The 26,236-nt window shown below is 51.8% G+C and overlaps 8 protein-coding genes across 8 annotated transcripts; 6 read left to right on the top strand and 2 right to left on the bottom strand.

The window, feature by feature from the left end:
• Nucleotides 1-1,440: 1,440 nt before the first annotated feature.
• On the bottom strand, nucleotides 1,441-2,484 carry V8C40DRAFT_247807 (uncharacterized protein). The gene has a single exon (XM_083216409.1). It carries the CDS (start codon nucleotides 2,415-2,417, stop codon nucleotides 2,100-2,102), a length of 318 nt encoding a protein of 105 aa, XP_083072002.1. The 5' UTR covers nucleotides 2,418-2,484; the 3' UTR covers nucleotides 1,441-2,099.
• A 77-nt stretch (nucleotides 2,485-2,561) lies between these two features.
• On the top strand, nucleotides 2,562-3,383 carry V8C40DRAFT_247806 (uncharacterized protein). The gene has a single exon (XM_083216408.1). The coding sequence runs from the start codon at nucleotides 2,701-2,703 to the stop codon at nucleotides 3,058-3,060; it is 360 nt and encodes a 119-aa protein (XP_083072001.1). The 5' UTR covers nucleotides 2,562-2,700; the 3' UTR covers nucleotides 3,061-3,383.
• Nucleotides 3,384-7,791: 4,408 nt separating this feature from the next.
• V8C40DRAFT_247804 (uncharacterized protein) lies at nucleotides 7,792-8,950 on the top strand. Its single transcript, XM_083216407.1, has one exon. It carries the CDS (start codon nucleotides 8,271-8,273, stop codon nucleotides 8,628-8,630), a length of 360 nt encoding a protein of 119 aa, XP_083072000.1. The 5' UTR covers nucleotides 7,792-8,270; the 3' UTR covers nucleotides 8,631-8,950.
• Nucleotides 8,951-11,981: 3,031 nt separating this feature from the next.
• V8C40DRAFT_247798 (uncharacterized protein) lies at nucleotides 11,982-12,486 on the top strand. The gene is made up of 2 exons (XM_083216406.1): nucleotides 11,982-12,036; nucleotides 12,093-12,486. Exon 2 carries the CDS (start codon nucleotides 12,095-12,097, stop codon nucleotides 12,338-12,340), a length of 246 nt encoding a protein of 81 aa, XP_083071999.1. The 5' UTR covers nucleotides 11,982-12,036; nucleotides 12,093-12,094; the 3' UTR covers nucleotides 12,341-12,486.
• Nucleotides 12,487-14,961: 2,475 nt separating this feature from the next.
• V8C40DRAFT_280016 (uncharacterized protein) lies at nucleotides 14,962-16,810 on the top strand (the record flags this gene model as incomplete). The annotated part of the gene is made up of 4 exons (XM_083221329.1): nucleotides 14,962-15,540; nucleotides 15,827-16,007; nucleotides 16,195-16,530; nucleotides 16,595-16,810. 4 exons carry the CDS (start codon nucleotides 14,962-14,964, stop codon nucleotides 16,621-16,623), a joined length of 1,125 nt encoding a protein of 374 aa, XP_083071998.1. The 3' UTR covers nucleotides 16,624-16,810.
• Nucleotides 16,811-20,826: 4,016 nt separating this feature from the next.
• Nucleotides 20,827-21,184, top strand: V8C40DRAFT_247788 (uncharacterized protein). The gene has a single exon (XM_083216405.1). The coding sequence runs from the start codon at nucleotides 20,934-20,936 to the stop codon at nucleotides 21,132-21,134; it is 201 nt and encodes a 66-aa protein (XP_083071997.1). The 5' UTR covers nucleotides 20,827-20,933; the 3' UTR covers nucleotides 21,135-21,184.
• Nucleotides 21,185-21,718: 534 nt separating this feature from the next.
• On the top strand, nucleotides 21,719-23,984 carry V8C40DRAFT_247787 (AAR2 protein-domain-containing protein). Its single transcript, XM_083216404.1, has one exon. The coding sequence runs from the start codon at nucleotides 22,011-22,013 to the stop codon at nucleotides 23,568-23,570; it is 1,560 nt and encodes a 519-aa protein (XP_083071996.1). The 5' UTR covers nucleotides 21,719-22,010; the 3' UTR covers nucleotides 23,571-23,984.
• A 1,244-nt stretch (nucleotides 23,985-25,228) lies between these two features.
• V8C40DRAFT_247785 (40S ribosomal protein uS9) lies at nucleotides 25,229-26,151 on the bottom strand (the record flags this gene model as incomplete). Its single annotated transcript, XM_083216403.1, has 3 exons — nucleotides 26,014-26,151; nucleotides 25,740-25,811; nucleotides 25,229-25,520 (listed from the first exon to the last, which is right to left on the bottom strand). The coding sequence occupies exons 1-3, from the start codon at nucleotides 26,080-26,082 to the stop codon at nucleotides 25,230-25,232; spliced, it is 432 nt and encodes a 143-aa protein (XP_083071995.1). The 5' UTR covers nucleotides 26,083-26,151.
• Between the last annotated feature and the right edge of the window lie 85 nt (nucleotides 26,152-26,236).

Below are 26,236 nucleotides of genomic sequence, written 5' to 3'. Positions count from 1 at the left end.
ACGTTTTACGGAGTAACACAGTCGTCGCAACTTTACTACTACCACCAAGATAAGAAAATGGTAGACGACAAGTAAAAACCGGGGAGTTTAGCCCACAGTCTCCTGCAACAGCCGAACGACCATGAACATCATCTCGTCGTGGCCTACGGGTCATCAATCACATCATAGCCGGAGACCGCCTTTGCTCAAAAACCCTCTCAGCACAAGGTAGATGACGCAGAGGTGACCTTTCTCGGAGAAACGGGAGGGGGGTGTAAAAGAATACAATACACACACACTCTGTTGAACAAAAAAAGAAAAAAGAAAAAGGCGAAGGCATGAGAAAGTGACGAGGAGGGGCGGCAGAGGACATCTGCTGAGATCCAACCAGAATCCATTCCTTCGGACTGGGGACCTGGTTGGACGTCCTCGCTCCCCCATTCCATACTGTACGGGAATCCTGACCTGACCGATAACAAAACGCCTGCAAAAAAGCAGGCACAGCGGGCGTGGCTGAAAAAGAGTCGGGGTTCAACAAAACGACACACGAGAGGCCAGAAAAGATCTCCTCGCCGGCGTGAACCTTTCAGGAAGTGCCCGTGTACATATCAACAAATAGCATGCCTTCACACCGAATAGGAAAAAGAAGTGTTGGATCGAAAAAAAAATATTCAGGCCCCATTGTCATGCACGTCTTTGCCCCCCTCCTCTGAAAGGGAACCAGAGAGAAGAGAGAGAGAAAATGGGGGAGCCACATTTTTGCAACCTTGCCCACAGTGCATTCATCATTGACATCCCAGTCGAAAAAGCGATCAGTCAACTCCTGAGGCTGAGAACGAGGGGAAATGGGAAAGAGAAACCTTGCCTGGTCGCCGAACTGACAAAGCTGAATGCAAAGAAAAGAAAAAATCGACCAGGGGTCACAGGGACGAGACCCAAGAGACCCAGCAAAATCTCTCCGCTCGCAATGGTTCACTGCCTCCTCTTTCTGCTCCTCTACGGAGTCCATCTCCGCCTGCGTGAATCAACCATGCCGGGATAGGCGTAGTAAGCACGTGGGTGAAGGTGGCGTTATGCTACTCTACAGGAAGGAAAACAAGTTGGTGAGAGTTGTGAGAAGAGGGGGGAAGCGAGAGGTACAGAGTACGGCCAGTTACTCAATACAGTATCTCGTAAACAGTACTGCCATGCTTCTTATTTCGGCGTTGGGTACTGTAAAAGAAATGAAAGTTTGAAAGAGGCAGCAGCACTTGGCCGTGGGAAGCGTGATCTTCATGCTGAGACGAGACGCGTTTTCGAAAAGCGCACCTCTCACTCGAACCAGGGGGACGGTCAGGCTAGCAAAAAGCCAAGACACGGAAGACAGTTGCCAGGTTCAGACAGGGGGGTGTAGTGACCTGGACCAAGCATCGTGATAGCCATGGGTCAGATGCCTCTCATCAACCTTATATCCAATTGCCAAACTGTCTCAAGCGAGACCATCCAGTGATTCCCCCTCCTCCTCATGCCACTCGAACGACGAGCGAGACCGCTCTATGAGAGAATAAACAGGATAGACGAAGGGGGGTGTGTGACGGGGGTTCAATGCAGGCAAGGGAAAGAAATGGCACGCGTGATTCGGCGGCCGCAGCAAGAAGAAAAGACGGTGATTTGATTTGAGGTTTGAAGAGCTGTCCATGTAGGCAGGATCAGATGCCTTGTTCCAGCACAGTCGCATCCCCCAGCTGTACCAGGACCGTATCGAGTACACGGCGAACCATGTGCATCGTAGCATTAGACAACTTGACCGTCTTTTCGCTTCCCGCCTCTAGGCTCATGGGCTGAACGACTAGCCCACAAAAAAAAAAAGCAGAGAATAAGAGGGTAACCACAAAAAAAAAAGGCGCGAACACTGGGCGGAACTGAGAAAGAAAAAAGGGAAAAAGGCATGCGAGAAGCCAATCAGGGCCAGGGCGAGTCCCAGCCAAGGGGGGCCCAGAATTCGGGGGAGCCGAGATGACTCAACAAGAATGGGGTTTAGCAAGATGTTCGCCGACGACATGCTTGCAAGTACCAGTACAGTACGCAGATTCCCCACTCTATTTCAGACGATGAGAAGAAAAAAAGATCGGATAAGGACGTCAGGAAACATATTCCTTCTCCGTAATGCTGCAGCTGCAGCTGTAGAGGGATGGAGGGAGGGGGGATATTGGCATGTCACAGTTATCCTGTGGATGGAACCCTCGTCTGGGGGGGTCAGATATAACTCGTACAGTCTTGTACAGTAGACAAGACGGGGCCGATGAACGCAGCAACGAACAGAATGTGAAGCCAAGGCAAATTCTCCCATTGGCGGCGGGGCGGTGGATGGATGCCGGCATGGGCAAATAGAAAGGCATCAGATGAGTGCGCGCAAAGGGGGGCGTCTGCAGAGAGAAGCAATCGTGGAGGCGAGCCATGGGTCTTTTCTGCTGGGTCCCTGGTCGTTGGGTCTCTTAGTCATGGGAGAGGGGAGCGAGAGTAGAGAGAGAAAGCGCGCGAGGCCTGCTTCGGCAAAATGAGCCTTGAAACGTCAAAGAATCCATGACAACAGCCGCACGGCAGGGATGAGCCAGACGCAGAATCGTGAGGTTGGCAGCTCGAGAGCTCAGCGTGTCCACCGGCAGACGTCATCGCACTTCGTAAAAAGCACCAGCCAATATTCTGAATGCGACCCCGTCGAGGTGGCTGAAACAGCATCAAATGTCAAGGACCGAGGCTTTTTTTTTTCCTTCTGTTGTTCTCTTATTCGGATCTCTCTTTTCGTCGTGTCAGTCCGTGTGTGTCTCCAGCTCGGGTCGAGTCTCGAGCATGTGCCTCTCTTGTTCTGGTCCTTGTCCTGGCCCGACCCCTCCCTCTCCCTTCAATCCTGCACGAGTACAGTCAGTACCGGTACTGCACTGCAGGCCGTACATCCATAGGGTTACGGATATGCATTTGCTGCTCTCGGACGAGCTGCGATGCGACGGCGGTGGGAGGGTCGAAAAAGTGGAGGGCAAGGGTGGCTGTTATTGCACAGCGACCAGAAGCAGGCATTGCATCGATGTGCGCGCGCCCTGCTGAGCTGATTTGCTTTGATTTGATTTGCCCGTGAGGCCGTGCGGATAACAGACAGACACCCGGCGTGATTGATGGACAGAAAAAGGAAAAAGAAATCGCCAGCGAAACGGGTGTTGCGTGTTGCGTGCTGCATCTCCGTCTTCGCTCTGCCCAGCTGGATCCAAGTGGATAACGAGGCGAGATGGCGACGTGAGAATTGGCTTGGAGGCGACAAGCTGTCAGCGGTCGGCTGTCAATTGTCGACTACGTACCGGTACTCGCGCTTCGCTCGCAGAGAGCCAAGTACTCGTACAAGTCTGTCCAGCGTGCAAGTACGCAGTACCTCGCGCTATCGTCCCAGCGAGCCCCTCGGTACCTTGCCCAGTGTGTCTGTTCGCAGTCCCGCACCGGTACCCAAGTGGGCTGCTATGGATCCGGCCAGTGTACCAGCTACCTTATAACGTGACGAGCCGCCCAAGCATGTCATCCGCTAGGCCCGAGGCCCAGGTGGACGTTCTTGTCTCCCTTGAGCCCTTCGCGCTCTCCCTACCTAACAAGTGTGCCATTCTGTGCGACTCGCGCTCCCGTATTCCTGGTACCAGCGATGGCGCCCGCTAGCCTGTCGCTGGGCCAAAAACCCGCCGTTGGTGTGTTGCACAACAGCCGCCCGACGGGGGTGGTCGCAAGTACCTGTACAGTACTGGTTCGTATAGACGCAATCACGATCAAATGCTCGAGGTGAGCTGCGCACTTGGCCAGGTGCGGGTGCATGTGCATGGAGGTCTTCTCAAGAGGATGCGGTGCTAAACTAGCCCAACACCCAAGCAGCACGTTCAACTCATGGGCCCTAAAGCTGCTCCGTAATAGCGCGCCCACTCCAGTAAACTTGCGGCGCTAGGGCCTGCTTGGGTCTCCCCTCAGCGCTCAACGCTGCTAGCTGCTAGTACAGATGGCTGCTAGCATCAACCTCCCCAGATCGCCATGCGCTCAGACTGATCCCTGGGACCAGACCAAAAAGTCCCTGGGCTAGCTCTGGACTCCACGGAGCCTCTTTCACTAGCACTTACCGGCCACTGGGTTCCTGGGTAAGCATTCAATGGAACTGAGATCTGAGATGCCAGCCCAGCCCAGTGCTAGCAGGCTCCAGGTACCTCGCGGCTAGCAACCCCTCCGTATTGCTTTAGTCCTGTACCTGCGCTACGATACACGTTGGGTCGCGGCAAGGCTATTGCTATTCCTGTCAGCAGTGGACAATGCATCGTATCATCAATCAGTCAGCAAGATAATGGATGTACTTGACCATAGAACCTCACGCCCGTTGATGCCCAGTCGCCGTCTCGTCTGCATACGACACGTCTGGTGTCAATTATAGTACCTGCACCTGCACCTGCACCTGTACTGTACTGTACTCCGTGCTTTGATTGACATTGGTGCCTATTGCAAGGTAGCAGTAGCAGCAGGCATCAACAGAATAGGAGTGTTGCAGTTGCAGCGCATTGATGCGACATGTGCGTATCGAGCACAGCACACGGTCTGGAGCGACACCATCACATGCCCGGCCGTCAATCATTGATCTCATTAATAGGCACGACGGCGATACGGGCTGTATTGTGCTCGTACTGCAAATCAACGACACTCCCCACCGCTATGCCCTATCCAGTATGGAGTGCGTAAAAGACAGAGAGCAAGCATTTGCCAGCTTCGGAGCAAGTCTGGGCGATTTGCGCTGCCATGGATGATTCCGAGAGCCCTTCGTATCCAAGGAGAAATGAGATTGATTTCCTCTTGCCGTAGGCGACCATCGCCCATCCGGGGGTCCTTGTCAGCCTGCTCCGGCTCTCGTCCTTACCTTATTCATCACATCTCCTTTTTTTTCCCTTCCCCAGCACACCATGCAGGTCCCAGCTTTTTGCAGAATTTAGGCTTGTCCAACAAGCCTAGATATCAGAATGCGCCCTAGGGGAGCCCAAATCTCCCCTTGTTTAGTCTGCTCCATCGATTCGGGTTTTAAAATTAGGCGGACACTTGTAGCAGAACCGCCTCAACGGCTTCGTCGCCAGTCCAGTTGATCTCGTCCTGCTAATGGGATAGTGCTGCCTTGGTGCGTGGGTAGATAGAATAATCCTGCGGCTGTCGCATCTCGGTTATCGGAGCGTATACGGACAAATGACGAGGCTGCAGCAATCGCCTTGCCCTGTATCGTATATCGCGAGTAGATACGAAATATGTCCCTATTTTCCGCTAGGAGCGACGTCTTACCCTACACTCATGTTAGGAAGAAGAACACGCTCATCAATTGATGCCTGTCTTCTTCGAGGTCCTGGAAATAGTACCCTTTCAATGTGGATAGCTTATCAAAGCGTCCAAGTCGGCTCTCTCCTGAGCTGAACAGCTTTCTAGGATATATCCAACAAGCATGGCAAGGACCATCTGAATCCCTTGGCCGCGCACAGGGTGAGCTCGGGATAAGACGAAATAGCGAAAGCCACAGCAAAGTCGCCTGCCAAGGACGAAACCCCGTTACTGGTTCTTGCCCATACTCCTCCTGACAGCTGACGCTAGCTAGCCCAGCGCCGGTCGAAGGCCGTTTTCGCAGATCGGATTAGCATGAAGTAATCGCTCTCCGTTCTGCTCCGTAGAGATCTCAGAGCCCTCGTCAAGTGGGGGGAGCTGCTTTTCCCGAAGAGCCATTTTCCAAGAATCCGGATATGGGTACTCGTACGGCCTCATCTGACCCCCTTTTGTCCCAGAGAGCAAGAATGTGTCTTGATCATCCCAAATCAAGAGAAACATGCAGTATTAGCACATCGAGGTCCGTCGCTTAACTGGAAACCCCCTCTCTCTGCCTCACAGCTCAGCTGCCACGCCCCCCTTGGCTGGATGCCGTGGTCTGACCCTCTCTGCTCATCCATCCTCATCTCACTGCTTCGCCGTCTCGTTACGGGGGGATATTAAAGGGCCTCCATCACGATTAAGAAAATGACGGTGGCTTGAGAGTAAAGGGCCATCCTCACTAGCATTGTTAGCCACAGTGAGCTTGGTGTGCCAGACTAAGTGTATCGGATTACCGCATTGGCTACGCCATGCAGGAAGCTGAACGAGGGAGGGGAGAAAACCGCGTCTACTTGGTAAACGTCCATTTGCGGCTGTCTCAGATGCCCCACCGGAACCATAGCGCCTATGCGATGAATCGTTTTATCGTAATTTGTCAATTTTAGGCACCTTGGCTTGATTGGATAAAAATACGACACGTTCCTTCTCGTGAGCATCGCTGTCCCGGCAGTCATGGAGGAGCGCAGCGGGTTGATTGGAAAGAAAGGGAGGGAGCCAGAGCGGGTGACCTTTTGTGTCGATTTCGGGTCCAGGTCCTGATAACGGCCGTTCTAGCAATAGCATCACAAAGTGAGCTTACGAGCGCTGGGACTGGCACCGCGGCCAGACCAAGGAAGGCTGACGGAGCGCGGCAGCGAAATTATAATGGCCGTTTTTGTTTTTCCCCAGTAAAGGCCCCTGCGCGAATGGGGGACGTGCGAGCAAATGCGGCTGACTTGGTCTGTAGCCAACACTAACCAGCAGAGCGACGAGATGCTACCATGTTAGCCCGGTTTCATTCGTAAGGGGGTTTGATATTTTAGACCCTTCTGGCTTTGGGGGAGGTCGAGCGGCCCATGTCCTTGTCTAGCTGCTAGCACTCAATGCTAGTCCTTCCCGTGATAGTCTAGCGGTCAGTAGTAGCACCTCGTTGGAAGCTGCCTTGCCGTCCAAACGAGTCCCAAGACCGCATTTGATGCACGATTCGTGAGAAATATTGAGAAGCAGCCAGATGCCAATTTGAGTGAGCACTTCTCTTGGATACGTGTCTTTGCTGGGAGTATCACTCGTGAGCCTTTATTCAGATCATGCCTCTTGCCCTGGTTTTGGTAACCATTCGTTTGAAAATCTCTTTAGTATAGATGGAACTCGTGCAAGTGAGACGAAGCTAGACACAAGCTTGACATTGTTCCCGGCCGAGAGACTGTGTTAGCATAGCCAGCTAGTGTTGCTGAGCCCGAGATTCAACGTTGGAGCTTCTTTTGGCCATCCTCGCTTGAGTTACATCCCCCAGCAAAGACCACGGTGATAGACCCCTTGGCAATGTTGCTGGCGTGGACCATGAACCATGACGATACAGTAATATGAACTCATCACATCTGCAGTCCAGACACAGTATAAGCGAGGAGCTGGATTTGAAATTATCAATGCCTCGTGTACTTGTGCCTGCACGTCATTTTGGATAGACATGGACAGGAATGCCAAGATAGACTCCAGCCAGTATCTGGCTTGGGACATATATCTCCAATATTCGAAGAAATGTGATAAAAACTGCAGTCACTATGTCAAGTGGCAAAAACCTGCCACGCACTCGGCACATCTTGTCCAGACTACCGGTTGGCCTGGCCTGGTATGTACTTGTAATGCCTAGGTCAATTGGGCGGTGGTATCACAGTCGCCGGGATCCAAACAACTTCGCTCCGTACTCATTGAGATCTTGTTGGAGCGCCACTTGGTCTGGATCGACGCTAACCTTGCTCGATGTCGATGCCAACTCAGCAAAGAGGACGGATTTCCGGCTGTGTACAGTATCACTTTCTTTTTCCTCGTAGGTCAGTGGAAGGGAGTCTGGGAGAAAAAGCATTGTGTGGCTCGGTTGCCATCATTCTCGCCTCTTGCTGTTGATTGGGCCATTGGTTCTCAAGTGGCTGTACGGAATAAAGTGGCTGCAACCAAAGTGTCGACCAATTGATGCTTCAGAAGGGTGCCGAAGGGGGTACGTGCTGCTGCGGAGAGGGTAGGTCAGACCACGCAGGCCGCATGCAGAATTTCCCAGCTGCTTCTCCTTTTGCCCGCTTCTTTTGCCCTGCTTGTTTCTCGTCTGTCTGTCTGTGCCGTCCGTCTCATCTTGCAATGCGCTGATGGCTATCGGGAGAGCTCACGATAGAGGGCGTCCCTCAGCTCCCTTGCCTTGCAATCAGGTGATGATGAATTTGGCTCTCCCCCGGAAAAGTTGATAGCTAGGCGAAGGGCGGTGGAGTTGTGCGGCTGCGGTAGGGCGGTAGGGATTGAATGACAAGGTATCTTTTCTAGATTGGTCGGCATGCACACAGGATGTCAGAAATGAGCAGCGCCGGAAGGAGTGCAATTTGCCGTCCAAGGATCGCAGTCTACCTGGAACTGAAGAGCTGAAATGCCGTGGCATGTCTCTGTCCAGATACCATGACTCGATCCTCCGGCACGGAGCACACGTCGCACGAGCACGAGCGCGGCGCTGTTGTGACGTGACGCTTGCAACAGAACCATCTATACACGTCTCCAAGGCCAGAGAGCGTCGTACAGCACTGAATCAGACATTCATCATCATCGACATACCCTGCCAATCAGTGGATCTACCACGTGAGGCTACGCCCTTGTCGCATTGCAGGTTCGAGGGGAACACAAAGCTCAGCCATCACACGTGGACCCTCAAGAGGGGCTTCAGTTCAGCCGTGTGCGACAAGAGTTGCCTCGAAAGGGAGGGGGAACGTCGCAGTTCGAGAAGCCAACGACAACACAAGTGATATTGCGGTGAGCCTAGAGTCGACCATAGAGCTGCGTCTCCAGGTTCACCTCGGCAACTGAGTCGGTGAATTGAAGAGCTGCCAAGTCCGAGCTAACACGCGGTTGGACACAGTGCACAGAGTAGCATTGACGAGAATCTGCAAGCAGTCGGAGAAGGCCTGTTTGATATGTTGCCCCCCCTCTCCAAATGCGGTTGTACATGGCGTCTTTGGATTGCACTTCGCTTAGATAACCACCGCTGCCTTGTAAATTTTTTTAAAAAATAAAAAAATAAAAATAAGATAAAATACTTTCTCCCTGATGGGCGGGGGTCATTGCGTCTGCGGCACCTACAAGCATATTTATGCTTTGTGGACAAAGCCTCGAGACCACTGTTTTTGCTCTGCTTCTTTTCTTTCACTAGGACAAACTCAGAGAAGCATGGACGTTAGCTGGAGCATCGTTCTGACGCCGGCAGACAGGCCATGATTTGGCCCTTGGAAGCTTGACCAACGAAACAGCGCGACCGTGCCGATTCGGGGTATAGATGGCCTGAGGGGCCATTTTAGTCTCTCCCGAGGATTCGGGTCGATTTGATCTGTTAACGCCTCCCAAGGCTGAGGACGGCGTTAGTTAGGCAAACAAGACATGACAGCGATGGTCATGGCTGGGAAAAAAAAAGAGACAAATCAACACCCAAGGAACGCTGGCACAACTTTGTGCTCTGCGGCTGAGATGCGATGCAAGCAGAAAGAAACATGAGTCAGCGGCTGAAGGGGTTGTGCATGATGGCAGCCCAACAAGCGACCTTGACATGGTGGTGTGCGCCGTGGCTTGAACATTGAAATGCAATGGTATGCAGAGAATGCCTGTTGCCTCCGAATCATACGAGACAGACAGGAGACGCGGGAGGGAGATGAAGGGGGGAGCAAGAGAGAGAACAAGATAGAACAGCCAAGAGGAAGATGGATTTGAAAGATACAACATGATACATGCATGCCTGCCTGCCTATCACGTCGCGGTCCCTCGCTCTGGATACCTTGGTATTTCTGCATGTATGTCTCAGGTTGGGCAATACACAGCACGGCACAGTGGCACAGGCTGCACCGAACCTTCAAGACGCCCAGCTCGGACACAGAGACAGACACAGAGTATGTGCAGGCTTCGTATTCTTCGGTTCTGCCATGGCATGCTCATGCTCATGCTCGGTCGCCCGTGCCCCCCCGGGAAATGCGGGCGGCTGAAAGAACGGTGTCGCATATCAATCAGCAGATAGATGGTGGTTGGCACTCGCTTCTTGTGTCCATGACATCCATCACATCACAGCGCAGGACAGCAGGATTCGACCGGCACGGCGTACAGCTAGTAATACGGAGCAGTGGCCCGGAGTGGCACATCTGCTCCGGGGGCTGGTTTCTTGTTTGCTTGTATCTGTACCGACGACCCTGGCGAGAGGCATGATTCAAGGTTGGATGGCTGTCATGGAGCGGAGACCAATAGCCATTTATCCGCATGTAGAACGCAGGAGTGGAGAAGGCGGTGCAATCCTCATGCAACTGCAGTCCAGGCCCTGCAACCCATCGCATCATAACGTTGCCGTCGAGGACCTCAATTTTATGCGTGGGTGGAAATGGGAAGCTGCGGGCAAGGAAGAGGAAGAGAAGAGACGAGAGTTGGATCTGCGCACCGACAACGGAGGGGGATAATTGAGTGCCCGGGATTGTACATGTACCTCGTGCAGCACAGAGAATCGCATGTTTGCGCATGTACATGTGCACCGCCTTTGCTCGGAGCGCACTCCGTAGGAAGCACCTGCTCTTACTTCCATGTTCTGTACAGGTACATTGCAAATCCAACGTGCCTGCGATCCTTGACCTCTGTAACATTTGATGTGCATGATGTGTGATGTGTGGTATTTCGAAATAAAACCCTCAGCCCCGTCATTTATGCACCTCTCCTTGGCCGCAAAGTGGCACGCATCCCTCTTTTCCATTGCTGGTACTCTTACTGTACCCGTACATGATGTTTATTATTAGAGGGCGTCGACTACGAGTACCTTGATTAAGAGTCGTGAGCGGTGCCTGCATTTAGCGACCTATCATAACAGCTGACAGCTCTCGCCTCTTTTGCAATATCAACGAATGACATGACTTGGCAATAGGTGGCTACGTAATGGATCAGGCAGGACAAAGGCATTGGCTCGGTCATCGGGATCGTTCATTACTCGCACATGCAATTCCCACTCCCCTCTTTGCCATCTGAGGTGCACATGGCCATGGAAAATGACAGAAAGCTGGAGATGGCCATGGACAGTTGAGAGTCTATCAGCCCAGTAACAGGGCCCTGGGTTCCATGTTGTTGGCCCGGGTACTAGCTATTCCGAGTAGGGTCACGCTGCAAGTAGAAGCTCGAGATAGCATCTCCTGCTAGTGCCAGGGCATCTCCTCCCCCTAGGCCCTAGGATGGCGCTCCATGCATCAATATAGCTGTCGCCTGCTGCGGCAGAGATTGCTGGGACCCCTGGCAGCGCCCAGAACGGCCGTCGACAGTGCTGACCCTGACCGGTCCAGAGCCGATGCCAGCCTCAGTTGAGACGGTCGAGCACTAGGAGCGGTTCACGGCTTGTGGGAGTAGTAGCGCTTTGCAAAACTAGCGGACGATCCAGGGCAGACGCTGGGGCCACGGGCTGATCTCCAAGCATTGAATCTATCTCTACAGGACAGGCATGCACGGAGCTGGGGGGAGACAGGACAGGCTTGACGATATGACGACGACGATGATGGTGACGATGTGCAGGCATCAACAAAAGCGTCGAGGGTGCCGTGCCGCAACGACCATCAAGGGGCCATGGAGGCGCAGATGCCGTGCCGTCTGCTCTTCCTTGATATTCTCGTCCTGACTCTTGTACTGTACTCATACACAATACCGCTTCGCTGCCGTCGACAGAGCGAGCTTGTACCGGGTACGGCTGCCTTTGGTTGCCCGTAGCGGTACAGCACCGACCTGCCCATAGATCCGGAACCTGCTAGTAGTAGGCATTATTGACGAACCTTGACAAGATCAGAATGCCGTCAAACGAACATCCACATGGTCGGCCGCAACAGCAGGCCCAGCCCAGCTTTGCAGATACTTGGTGCCGACTCCAGACCAGATGGCCCGGCTATCGAACGCCCTTAGCACTGTTACACAAGCGGCTGCGTGGGACGAAAGATGGACTGTTTCTGCGGAGAATATCGTGCCCATACCGTCTCGTACATGTACTTGTGCTGCGGACTGGCCAGCGTGGGCCGCGGCTCGCGTGCGACATTCTCACTAGCGCCACACTGGAACCATTACCATTACTCTGGGCTGCTAGCCGCTGGGGCCTTGATTACGGTACTCGGGGCTCTCGACTCTTGTCTTGTCTCCTCTGGGTCTGGGGCCACGGTCAGTCAGATTTGATGGACAGCCAGACAGACTGACAGACAGACTGACAGACACAGACATGTACAAACGCATTGGGAACCAGCCAAGGTTCCTTTTTATTTTCCTCTTTTTCCCTCTCGGCGGCCGCGATGGATGGCCGCCCATCAAACGCAATTATCTCCGTTTGCGGCCCTTTGGCCCGTGCTATGTCGGTTCTGTATCTGTACGGTGCGCCGCCTCTCTCGTCTGCCCGTTCTTGTACATACATACGCGGTGCTGTCAGGCAATCAAGCGTTGGCCGTTAATGGCACTACCTCCGGCCTGACATGGGGATGGGTCCTTGAAGCCCCCTTCAGCCCACCCCCCCAACGACAGCAGAAGCTCCATTGGTGACATCCTGGACCAGCCAATGCTAAGTCTCCATTGGTCGGGGGCTTGTGATTGGCCATTATTGCTCAGAGAGGAGGAGAGGACAGAAGGAAGTAAAAACAAGAGAGGGAAAAACGATCCATTGATGGGAAAAAGGCGCAGATCTGTTGCGCTCCGCGAATGCGAGGACCACAAGATGCTCGTATGTGCAAGTATACCCGTTGCTTGAGTACTATCTGAGTGCGGCCACGGGAAACGCGCACTGTGCTCGTACGTACGGCTTGTACGAGACCGCCCACTTTGTCGGGGCAAGGGTACGCGCGCATTCCACTGCGGCTGGCTTCGAATCATCTCCAGGCTTTCAGCTGTCCCGCTTGCTGGGAGCGTGCTTGTACAAACACAGAGTAGCAGTATCTGGGCACCCACCGAGGGACCCCGGTAGCTGGGAATCGCGTTTGGTTTGCTTGGTATCTCGACTAGTACGAGGCACGGGCGACGTCGCACACTGGAGAGGGGCGAAGTTGTGGTGCTGAAGACTCGAACGTTGACTCGACTCGACTCGACTCGACTCGACGACATCCGGGGCGCGATACCGTACGATACGATTCGATTCGACGATTTGATTTGGATTACTCAGTGTACGAGTACACGTTGCAGGACTTCAGCTTTGCCACATCTGTCGTGTCCGATAGAGCGCCTCCTCTGCCGCCACAGTTTCCGCAGGCATTTGACTGAGCCCAGCTGGGGTTGAACTGAACTGGGAGGGGAAAAGCCGACGCAATAGGTTCGCCCTCTGCAAGGACAGGGAGGGTATTTGGAACCTCATTCGCTGCGTACAGGTACGAGGACGTGTGTTTTTCTTTTTTTTTTGCCTTTGAGTTGGCGTCCACTCTGGGGGTACGGAGTACATGCACTGAGTGTCACCCGCCCACCCCCATCGAATTTTTTTTATTAATCTTCTTTTTTTTTTCTCTTCCTATGCACTCCTCACCGTGATCCTGCACCAACAAACGCCGGACCCCCCAGTCGTCAGGCAAGGGAATTGATTGATTGATTGACTGCTTGAGTGCCTGCAACGCGCCTCTCGAGCTCCAGGAACGCGCAGGCAATTGGCACCATAACAAGAGCCCGTCTCTCGTCCAGACTTTGAAGTGCCGGAATCTCTCCTCCAAGCGCAGAACTCGCTCGCGCTACGACGGAAATAACCCGATTGCCACACCCCCTCCCCCTCAGCGTCACTGGCACTGGGTCAGATTCTACTGTACAGTACTGTACTCTCCTTGCTATCGGATCGTACCTCCGCTGGAACGATACTGTGCTGCCTCTGCACTCTGTCTGGCTCCCACAGCGCTGGGTTTCTCGCTTTGGTCGCGCTCCAAAATAAAATAAACCCTGACGCTCTCGTGAGTCCCACTCTTTCCTCCCCAGCCATTGCGCCAATGTACCTGTACCTGTGCCCGTACCTGTACCTGTACCTCCACCCGTGCTGTACCCTCTGCAAGGCCTGTCCATCTTTCCCCAGCACCCCAATGCATTTCATTTTTTCTTCCTCTCTCGTGCGTGGTCCCGTATAAAATTCTTCGTCCCGCACCAACTCGCCCTGCAAAAAACTCGTCGCCGTCATAAACTGACAAGAGAGTTTCTTCCCCTCCCAGAAACCCAGAAAGCCAGACACAAACCTCGCCCCGCCACATCTCTTGTTTCTAGAACTAAGCGCCTCAATATTCAGCCAGTCAAGCCCAGCCCAGCTTCAGCGTCGCGCCCCGTGTCTCTCTATCAACTCAAACGACGGAGCGATTCTCAGCCAGAAAACCACACGCCCCATGGTCCTTGCTCGAGTCAGACGCTAGACTCACTTGGAACCTTGGTACTCACCCATCCCCGGCCTACGTTCAACACTATATTAGTAGTTGGGTCCCCAATCTGTGTGACCGGACGCCTAGCTTTACTTTAGCCCCTTCGAAACCTTGCCTGATCGCGGGCAAGCAAGACATCCCTGACCCAGCAAGATCCGCGCTTCCAAGGACCAAGACTCCTGGACTTCTGGAGCTAGTGCGCATCACGCACCCCAAATAACTCCATCAACCGAGCATTTTTTAAACAGCAACTTGGCAACTTGTCGCTACGGTATACGCCGCTTGCCCCAGTCCGCGCTACTATTGCCGCCGCCGGCGATATTACATATACTAGCCATTGCTGCTTGCGCCGCCACCGCGACACCAAGTGTCCCCCCCCGGAGAGGAGCCTACTCATCACTCTGCCTCCGGCTGCTACTATTTCTTCCTTCCCCCTGCACCATCTTGGAGACGCGAGTGCTTGGAAACTAGTTCTTGTCTGGACGCCGTCTCTTTTTCATTCCACGCCAACCTTGTGTGGAGTTCGGTAGCACGTTCCTGGGCAAAGCCAGCGCAAACCATCAACATCGCGACTTGGAAGTTTTGATCATCTTGTCAACTTCCACATCACGTCGCTGATAACCCTCGCATAAAACATCACAAGAAGAAGGAAAAGAGAACTTGTAAAGAGTTCTCTACTCGTCTTTGGGCTTCGCCATCGTCGATTGCTTCGAGTGTTTTTATGGACCGCGGTGCCACCCAGTTCTCGCAGTCAGGTTTGCCCTCGCCCTACTCCAGCAGTTTCGGCGACCATCATTCTGAAGGCTCGTCCGCAGAACACGCGTCTGCTGCTCAGTACCCCGGGAAACAAGACTATCCCACCTCTGTGACTCCCACCTCGGAGTACAGCGTCTATCCTCCCTCGGCGCGATCAGGGTCTTTCTCGGCGGATCATATCCAGCGTTCATACCATCCTTCCAGCAGCGCGAGCAGCGGAGGTATGGCGCAACAACAGAACAGTCCGTCTATGCCCCAGCACAATGGGCCTAGCCATCAAGCCCACCCCGTCAATTCTGACAACGATGTGCCTATAGATCCGTCTATTGCGGCTCCGAGTCCAACCTACCCTTATGGGCAGCACTCGCCGTATGCGCCGAATCCAGACATGTCTCATGGCTACTCCCATCAGAGCGGAGGCATGTATGCGCAGCCCCGACCCGACTGGGCCGGCTACAGCCAGCATGGAGCTCCTCCTTTGACTCCCGGCCACCCCGTCTACGCTCAATCCCCAGCGTCTGCTCCCCAGCAGAGACCTAGCCAGGTACGTATATGCGTGCAATGTAGTGTTGGAGGGTTCCGAAGTGGAACGAGAGAGAAAAATGTGAAAATTGGGCGGAAAAAGTGGTTGTTTTCGTCGAGAGAGGGGAGAGTCAACTATTCATCTTGGCGCGCATCTGCAATTGAGTGGGCGCGTGCGAGAGAGAGAAAAGATGAATCATTCTACTCGAGACAGAGACAATCTTGTCTGCCTGAGAATCCCTCACAATCAACTAGCCCTGTTACTAAGCACAAAGTACGCATACTGACGTGAATTCTGCTTTAAACAGGTTTACTCGTTTGTTCCCATCCCCGGCGCTCAGCAGCACAAACGCCCCCGTAGACGTTATGAGGAAATCGAGCGCATGTACAAGTGCGGCTGGAATGGTTGCGAGAAGGCCTACGGCACTCTGAACCATCTCAACGCGCACGTCACCATGCAGTCTCACGGCCAGAAGCGAACTCCCGAAGGTAGGTTGCGATTTTCGCACCTTTTTTACCTTTACCTCTTTTACCCCTCCCAAACCTCTAGCTGCAACTGTTCAACTGCCAAACTTGAAGGCTCAGCCACGTGGCCTTGAGAGAAAACTGACACGAACCAATCGTTTACGAAACACGCCCCTGGGAATATACATGGCTAATAGATGATGCAATATAGAGTTCAAGGAGATCCGCAAAGAGTGGAAGCAGAGGAAGAAGGAGGAGGAGGCTCAGCGCAAGGCTGAAGAGGAGCGACAGAGGGCAGCAGCAGTTAATGTCGCGCAAAACGGTGGTGGTGACCCCCAGGCTCCCGATGGCGCGTCTTCCTCTGGATACCCCACGAGACCTGTCCAGCTTCCTCCGATAGGATACCAGCCCAACCAGTATCCTGCTCCCCCTTCTGGCAACGTTGGACAACAGCCCATGCCGGAATACGGAGCCAGCCACATGTACTCCAACTACCAGCCTCACTCTCCCTATGCTCAGCCCAGCCAGCAGAACATGTATAGCCAATGTACGTCGTCGACCAGAGTTGCAACATGATTGAAAAACCACCCCTCATGCTAATTATCACGCAGCAAATGGAGCGCCTCCCCCAAGCCACTAGATTAATGACTTGGTGAGCTTTGGTGCCACCATTGATCTGGGCATATATTGACTTTTGCTGGTCGCAAATACCCCTCCCCTCTTCACGCGTTGGACATAATGATTTTCTTTTTTCTATTTCACCCCGGCGGCAGGATGAAAGAGGCTGGATTGTAAAAAACTCGGCCTCTGGAGGAAATAATATCTCTGTGGGATGTTGCCCGGATTTCAGGGTGTACCTCTCGGGGTTTGGGTACTTTGCTGGCCAGCATCTTAATTAAGGCGGCACCCGTGTTTGATTTGCGCTGTTTGAGGTGGTTTTCTTTTTCTTTTTTGTTCCCTTTTCTACCCATGTTCGAACAAATTTCCTTTTTTGTGTGTTTTCAATATTTTCTTCGGCTCTCTCGCACTCCCGCATTTGGGAGGGCATTGGTCTACGGTTACTGGGGGGGTTGCATTGGCAGAGGCACTCCGGGGATGGTCGGCTCTTTCATGGCGTGATGCAATTTTCAGGGGCGGTTCGGCGCAGAGGATACGGAGTACTGAAACCACGGCGGGTGAAGCACCAGGGGGTTTTCCCGGTGGCTGGTTCTTGAGGAAAAGAAGCTGCTTCTGTATCGCCGCAAGGCGAAAAACGCGATACGACTTTTGTCAAGTGAAGGGAACGCTCAGAGCGCTGGAAATGGGGCTGTGTGTCGTAAAAGACGCGAACTGGCTGTGACTCTTGGGCCCTGCGGCGGCAGACTTGATGCAAGCAAGCAAGCAAGCAACCCAGGGGGTGGAGGGCTTTGGAAAACATTTGGAAGGAAAATGAAGGAGAAAAAAAAACGGAATCCGGAAAGAATGGAAACTATTTTACGCCCTTTTTCGTAAAGACATTGCGGCGAAAGAACGATTTGTGTAACGCTTGTTTGTAACGTCATTTTCTTTTTCTTTACTCTTTTTTTTTTGTCCGTCGAGAGAGAAGTGTATACGATAGCAGCAACCACCTAAACAGTCATTACTGGTATAATATGCGTGTCGAGAGTTGAGGATAACGATACGATACGATGCTTGTTATATATATATAGGTATCATATCATATATATATTATGTGTGTATAAACAAGATGCGATGATGCATGTGTAAGTGACAACACCAAGCAAACTACATATCCAAGCAACCCTCCACCCGCCATGACGGCGCCTCATGGACCCTACGCACGTTGCAAGCCTTATTTAGTCTCGCATCAAGAAATCGACACTAAACCAGCGTGCCATGCGGTTGGGACTGACGCGGCGCCAAGAGGAAAAAAGCTAGTTAGTGTCGAAATTTAAAAAAGAATTTAAAGAAAAAAAAAAGGCCCCGTCAGGCTGGGCTTGGGTGTGACAAGCACGGTACGGCTACGGCGTGTGATGTGGCTACACAAAGAAAAGACATGGGTTCGGATTTTATGTATTTATTTATTTTCTCGGTGGTGGTGGGATGGGCGTAGCGGTACTACTAAGGTATAGTGTCTGCGTGTGCGACTTTGTGGGATTTAGTATGTGTGTGGGTTGGGTTGGGACTTTGAGAGGTTTAGGCGATTTGTCTTATTTATTTTATTTATTTTTTATTTTATAATTGGTTTGTGTTGCATTATGTTGAGTAGGATTCATGATGCTCGACAAGAGGCGTAAACGAGGCTGTGACGTGGACCGTGGGGGGGAGAGTTGCCTCGAAAACGCCGAGCTTCAAAGGGGCGAAGAAAAAAGAATAAAAATAGCAAAGCCACGCGAGAGTGAGGCAAAGTTTCAAGTTTTTGTTTTGATGGACGAAGATTTTTCTTCTTTTGTGCTACACATCGGGATACTGCATGCTTGGGGGGTTCTAATTATATATTGACTAGGCTCTCTTTTTTTTACGTTGTCAGTGTGAAGGTGAGAAGAGCGCTAGAATATTCGATGCTGGCTTCTTTTTTTGGTCTGCGGATTTGTTTAGTGTAACGCGAGGGAACATGGGCAGCTGGTGTACGAGTAGACATGCTAGACAGTTTTTGGCAGGAATGAAAGAAATTCGATCGATGAGACAAATTGTCGAAAGGAAAAGAAGATGCGCAATGGGAATGTACCAGATAAGATCAAAAAGAGCCCATCGGCTTCTAGAAAAGTCTTGGCGAGATCTACCGCGGGAAGGGCTTGCGGGACGACGCGAAGATGGGAACCTCGTTCGTCCCTCTACTGTATCTACATCTACCAAAAGGGACAAAAAACAAAGCTTCACACTAAAGGGGGGCGTGTGCAGATGCAGACCAAGAGACCAAAAAAAGGGGAAGCGCAAGGCCCTGTTTTTAACGTTTTGTTCGGGGCGCGGCATAAGTTTCGTTTTTTATTTTGGTTGGACTTATGGACGATGTATTTAATTTAGTCTTGGGCGATTTTTTTTTCTGGTCTAAATTGGTTCGGTTTTATGTGTACCTGTGACGTGGGTGACGAAGGGTGTGTGTGTGTGGGCGGGTTTTGGCGGGAGGACCGGTTGAAGGGCCCGGCTTGTTGGTGAGATGGATAGTGGCACTAATGAAGATGGATGTTTTTCTTTTTTGTGTTGTATTTGTAGATAACAGATTCTGTACTGAGACCGGTGTGATGAAATAAGGCTGGGGGTTTTGTTCTTATATCAGGTGGGTTTGGTGAGATTGGCGTTGAAGAGCGCTTACGGCTTGATTTGCACTTTGCGTAGATGTATGTGATATAGATTACTGTACAACCAAGTCTCGATGATTTATATGTAGTAGTATGATCATCGAGAATAACTAGTAGAAACAAGCAAAGCGGCCGTTGGTTAAGACGACTTGCAACAAGGCTGGGCCCGTGGTTTTAGAGTGCATTAGGACGGGTTTTGGACGGCTTTGTTGGATCGCCCGGGTTGGGTTGCATGGTTTGCTTTAGTGGGTGTATGATTTCGAAAATAAAAAGCAACTAAACAGATGGACGGTTTCTGGAAGAGTGCTACATGTATGCTAGAGGACCGGAGGGAGGGGCGAAATGTGATGGTACGAAGGGCAATGGTGCAGACTGCCGGATGCTATTTGTATAAGCCGTAAGTTGGCGTATAAGCCTCTCCATGGAAAGATCAGTCTTGGCTTGGTAATGAGATGATGCTCATAATGAACAGAATAACTGAGCTCTTCTTCTACAGGCCAGGTACGCAGAGATTCGATATCAATTCGAGTCTTTCCTCTGAGTAATGGTAGCATCGCAGCCAAACCCCAAGACGCACACACCCTCCCTCCTCTCGATAGCCTCACCTCACCAACAAAAGCCTAGCATTAGCACAAATCCACCCACGCCTACAAACCAGTCAAGGGGGCAAAAAAAGGGCAAAAACAAGAAAATGGACGTCAATGTGACAGCGGGTTCGGCACGCAAAAGGCGGCGTCCGCGGTGGGAACAACCGCCCCCCTCGCCAGGAAAGACTAAGCATTCGCCTTGCGCTTTTCTCCCATCGTTCCCTCTTTTATTTGTCGTGCGACGACACTTTTTTTTCTTCTGCGCACCCCTTGCTTAGCGCCTTGCACTGTGTTGCTGTGAGTGACCAGGGCGGAAGTTTTTAGGGGGGGAACATCGTGGGTGTTTTGTTGTTATTTTAGTGCGATCTGGGGAAGCATGGTGGTTTATACGAGTTTATGTTGGATGTCATGCTGCGGAGCGTTTTGGTAGGGCTGTGATGGACGGGGCAATGGATAGTCCACGTATGTAGTTTCGATGTGTTGAATGTGAGTCGTAAAAAGTGGTGCCAATCTAATAAACAAGATAGATGTAAATCCATGGCACTTTTTGATTTTCATATCAAGTTTTCAGCTTGATTCGTTGCAAGCGCAACGATCCCGAGACTGCCGCCTGTTCTCTTGACCAAACGGGACACAAGGAGCTGACCGGCACCGAAAACCCGTAAGCACTGCCCCGAGTCCCCGAAGCAGACCGCGAAGATGATGCGAGATATCCGATGTGCGTATTGTGTTAGTGGCCGCGCGGGTTTCCCATATTTGAAAGGGAGCGTCGCCCCTTCAGACGGGGTTATGCCGGTCTATCCGGGTGATCTGATGATGGCATGGGCCCTGGAAAGTGTTCGCTGCGGGAATCAGGAGACGCTTGTTGGGCTTTGTGAGAGTGCTGACATGGTGGGCGGAAATGCTACTCTTTGGGTTTTTGGTTTTGCCGGCCTTGGTAAACCACCACTTGTTGCTTGTTGAGGAGACGTTTTGTAGGGGGGGGAAAGGAGGATATTTCTTTCATTTTCTTATTACGATAATCAATTATGATTCCTTTTGATATTTCCACAAGTGATGGCACAAGGAGAGCCAGCGGATAACGAATGTCGAGCTGCAGACGGATGGTGCCTGTCGTGAAGCTACTCCAAGGTGTATCATGTAGATGTTCCAATACATGCGCATGTACAGCTACACTCGTGTCAAACTCCCAAAGACCCTTAAACATCCCCATCTACCCCTGTCTAAATGGTACACATCACATCATCTCTTATTCCAAAACAAAACGTGGAAAACAGATGGCCTAGCCAAAAGGCTAAATTGAGTCGAACCACCACGCGCTTCTTATTTAGCTGCTGGATGGACTGACACCCCCAACACTAACGATGTCTCTTGGGAGGTTTTTTTTGTGGGAAAAAAACACCAACCGTCGGGCATGCTAAAGGCGCGTAGTGCGAGCTTGGCTCCAGGGCCTGGGTGAAACTAGTGGCAGTGACAGACTTTGTCTCTGTGCCTTGCCAGAACGGCAGCTAAAAGAGTTGGTTTGAGGGACTAGCAGTGACGGGCTTGGTTTGACGTTTTGTCGTTTGTTTGGTGTTGCTGGTGTTTCTCACACCCTCTGAAGCTGTTCCCTATTTAGCGCCTTGTTTTGCATGAACTGGTAGGTGGATATAGATATGGCATGCTGCACTTCACATAATACCGGCATCTTGAAAATAATTACTATTTCACCTTAGATGAAATTAATTCGTTAATTGTTCTTTTATGTGTTATATGTGCCACAATAAATCGGCCTAAATGCATCTCATTAGACGAGCTGTTGTGCTGCTTCCTTCTGGGTTTGCGGTGCCTTCCAGATAGCTAAAGCGGGTATAGAGCGGATAACGCCACCAAACAATTTGCACGTCAACCTCACACCTTCCATCACGGCAATCCAGAGCTTCAACATCGTCTTTCTCATATCAACCGCAGCTGATACTTGATCCTATTTGTATCTGGATTTCTTGATAAAGTCGCATTATCAAGTTTTGTTTACGATAAGAGCTTGCGGGGATACGCGCAGCCTCGTCTTTGCCCCGCATCGAGCTCCAGCATCACCATCTATCAAAACCTACATTACCAGCAGAACAAAGCTCATATCACAGCCGTCATCACATAGCAACAAGTATCGCATTTGTACAAGCATGGCTGGCGAGAGGCCGTTCCCGGCATCGCCTCTGCCTATAGGCGGGCCCAGAAAATCCAGCTCGAGTGCTCGCTCAACAATGTCCCCCAAGTCGGTTTCCGTTCTCGGTGCCCATCCCTATGGATCTCTTCATGTTGTCCAACCCGACGAGCCCATGGATATAGAGGAACGGCAGGATAGTCCACCTCCTCCTCTGGAACCACCTGAGAACCTGAATAGCCGAAAACAAGTTCAGTTTAGCGATGCTCGGACAGAGATCCGAGACGACTCGTCGAGTTTATCAAACAGTGTGTCCATAAGCCACTCCATGGGCGGAGGAGACGTGCTCCTCATTTTGGATCTGCCCGAAGTTTATCTCGTGGGATACGACACAACCTCATTCACTGCCAGGCACTTTGGAGGCATCAGGGATATCCCGCCCGGCCCTCATTTCTTCTGGGTAACTCATCCCGACAGCGGCGCCGTCAGGACTGGTTTCTGGATTGTATCCTCTGGCACACACCAAGTTCATGTTTTGCAATGGGACAAGTTCAACGAGACCGTGCTTGAACCTTCGAGAGCAGAGGCCCGAATCCAAGCTGAAAACCTCGACAGATTTCATGACAAGCTCGTCCCTTATAATGACCCCTCGTCCGTCAATCCAGAGGGAGAAAAGCTCGATACAACCGTCCAAAAGGCAGCGAATGAGAAATGGAAGATATGGAAACAGTTATCTGGGCACGTCATCGAACAGGTGCTCAGCCGCGTTACCGGGCAGCACGCCAGCAGTTGGCATGTCGATACAACGGATCGTGTCAAGGGAGCTGTCCTTTTGGGCGCAGAGATGGAGCTTGAAATAAGATTCGCAAACCATGTGCTCCAATCGAGAGAACTCAACTTCAGCTTCTCGCAGCACTCAAAGACATATTCTGCTAATACTCTGGGAGCCGCTCGAAGCTTGGCTGCTACAGATGCAACGTCCTACATGATGTCTGTCATGAGTGAACCCAACAAGGAGCTATCCGAAGTTGACGTTGTTGGGGAACTGCAGTTTGCCTTTATTGTCGGCGTGCACCTTGGAAATGATGCCTGCATCCAACAGTGGTGGCATATGGTGCTCAAGCTCATCCTCAAGGCATATCTTTTGCCGGAGTACCGCCCAGTACTCGCTGCTAAGCTACTCCAGACCATTGCCGCGCAGCTTCACTACAGCTCCGAGTGGCTGGACGAGTCCATCATGGACTATAGCGGCTCCAACAGCCAAGAGCTGAGGCTCGCCCTCATCATCTACAAACGCCGGCTAGAAGAGGTCCTCAAGAGCCTCGGCACTGACGCCACACCCGAACAGACCAAAGTCGGCACCGCGTTCGCCAGAGTGGAAGCCGAAGTCGTGGCCCTCGGGTGGGATCTGCATGCTGATTACCTGAGAAAGGGTAAGGTGATGATGGAAGACGGCGAGGAGGTCGAGGTGGAAATGGCGGAACTGCAGGCTGAAGACGAGCGTGGCGAGTGGGCACCTGAAGTTGTCGAGCTTGATGAGCATGGACGCCAGCGGGACTTGGTGTCGTGGAACGATTAGAGGTTTCCGGCCACGGACGGGCGTGAACGGGACGAGAGGCAGGATGTCAGGCGGTCTGTGGAGGAGCCGCGTGAGAGGCATGCTGGCTGGACAGGTTTGAATGGATGGTCGAAATTGGTTACGGGGAGGAGGATGAGTGCTCTGAAACAGGCAAAGACACGGATGATTTTGTCAGACTCTCCTTGAATGGGAGTTTTCTGAGTTGAGTGATTGTTTATCCATGCTTGGCGTTTGGGGGACTGGGCGGGTGTATATGGAGTATATTCGATCAGGATTGGGTAGATGGAAAAGTGCTAGAGTCGTTTGGGTCTATGGAGGTTATTGAGCTCTGCTTTGATGGATATTCTTAATTAAACCTATACGTTTACTCGATTGGCTCTTTGAGCTGGGGTGCTTGAGATGTGTCCCAGAGACCCTTCATTAATAAGAGAGCCAGATGTTTGTCTAGTCTTTGGGAGAAGATCCTATCTTGATTGCTTTATCCTGCTGCGGATACGGGCAGCGACACTGGTCTTGGAGCACTTCTATACTGAGTAAAGCAAGGACCTGGACCACGAATTAATCAGTATTCATGAAATGCAAAAAAGGGACTATTTAGAGAGCTATTGAGGTTTATATTTCAGCAAGTATCCTCGCTGAGATGTGGTTGACAGTACATTGAGCCTGAGAATGGTGTGGACATCTTGAAGTTGGGTAATGGTTGCTATGCTCTGAGCAGAGAGCATGTACAGACCTTGGGTCATCATCACAATTGTACCTTGGCATTTACGGATACGAATTTGTTTGTTTGCGAGGGCTGGATAATATTTTCAATCTCGAGGATAAACGGGGCAGCGGAATGCCTGCATCATGTTCGAAATTACTCCTTGGGCTTTTCAGCTACCATGATATATTTAGCTCCATTACTCACTCAAGCCAGTGGGAAGCGACTGTGAATGGATATGGGCAAGTTTCGATGCATATCATGGGGGCGAAATACCCGACCTGAAAACCAGATCTCTCCGCCAATGATGGGGTTCTCGAACGTGTTGTAGTAGCATTGAGAATGGGCTGAGGATTCGTTGATAGATGGCTGCTCGTGATTACTGAGTTCTGCTGCCTCACGTGTCGCGAGAATTTATAACCATTGAGAAGGTCTTGTGAAAAAGAGATCGGCGTACTGATATGTCGTGTTTGGCATCTGGTACATCATCAAGTCTTTTGAAGAGTTGTGCTTGGCAATTGGGCCATGGACATCAATTGTGAGATTACGGTCCTCTCAGTCTGGCATCATCGTGAACGGACATGATGGCTTCATAGGCTTTGCATTTCTTTTAAGACTACGTGACGACCTTTTACGCGTCACGCCCCTAGAATACACGCACGCAAACATTCACATTCAAGCACGTCTCTGCTGCACTTTGTAAACGTTTGAAGATTTCATTAGCCTGCCAGACCCGTTACAATCCGCCCAAAGCAAGGCCATGCAAATGCCAGTGGGAAACCTATCCCCGTGCCAGGGGATATGCGACTCCGGCCCCTTTTGTATTCCACATCCTGAAAGCTGCAAAAGGAACAGCAGCGCAAGATGCTTCTCTCGACCATTTCTTCTTTGTTCCTCCTCGCTTCTTCCCCGTTGCCAACTCCCAACAGCGCCAAAAACGCCACCAGACAAACCGTTTATCGGTAAGACTTCTGGTACCTGGCACGAGCACCGGGACCACCAAACTTCTTGGGCTCGCAGCGGCGGTTGTCGGCGACCAGCAGGGTGCGGTCGAACTGGACGAGGGCCTGCTTCAGCAGGTTCTTGGAGTGCTCGTCGACGTACTTCTGGTAGTAGGCGATGAGGGACTTGGCGATGGCCTGGCGGATGGCGTAGATCTGAGAAGTGTGACCACCACCGGTGACGCGGACGCGGATGTCGACGTTGGCGAACTTGTCGAGGCCGACAACCAGGAGGGGCTCGTAGACCTAAAGGAAGCAGGAGTCTTAGTATATGCGTTCTCTCTCGGGTTGTTCCGTCATCTCCAGCGATTTGTGGCCGTCTCCAATATCATCTGCCAAGTCGTTCCCCTCCAAGTTTGATGGTTTTCAATGTTTGACAAGGGATTCGTCTCGGGATGAATTGGAGGCGGCCACAGAGCTTTTCGAATCGTATCAGAGAGGAGTAGTAAAGGATTGCGTGCGTACCTTGAAGCGGAGGATCTCAGGCTGGACCAGAGACAGAGGTCGGCCGTTGACCTTGACGAGACCACGGCCAGCCTAGAAGAGAGCCAAATGTCAGCATTTCCACATGTCGATATGAATCTTGAAATCTCGAATCCGCGCCCATCTCCTCAAAAACAAAGAAAAATTCCTCCATGACGTCTGCCCACATCTCCCGGTTTTTGCACATCACATCCCCATCTCCATGTCCCTCCCTCCAAACTTATAACATCGCCCTCGTTCTTTCGTTTCCACTAACCTTGCAGTGGGCGACGGCAGTGGCCGTCTTCTTCTTGCCGAAGCATTGCACGCTCTGAGTTGACGACATGGTTGCTGGTGGTATGTCTGAGTTGTTGCGTTGCTGCAGTCTCGCTTCGCTTCTCGTCGTGATGGTGCTGGTCCCCTTTTCGCCTAGGACGGATTTTTTTGCGTCCCGGCCACCAGCGCCTCCAGCGGAACAGCGCGAGGGTTTGTGCCCTTAA

This window comes from Trichoderma camerunense, assembly GCF_050948025.1.
Source record: "Trichoderma camerunense strain CBS 138272 chromosome Unknown V8C40scaffold_11, whole genome shotgun sequence".
NCBI classification, from domain to species: domain Eukaryota; kingdom Fungi; phylum Ascomycota; class Sordariomycetes; order Hypocreales; family Hypocreaceae; genus Trichoderma; species Trichoderma camerunense.
This window is presented reverse-complemented; position numbering and strand designations above follow the sequence as displayed.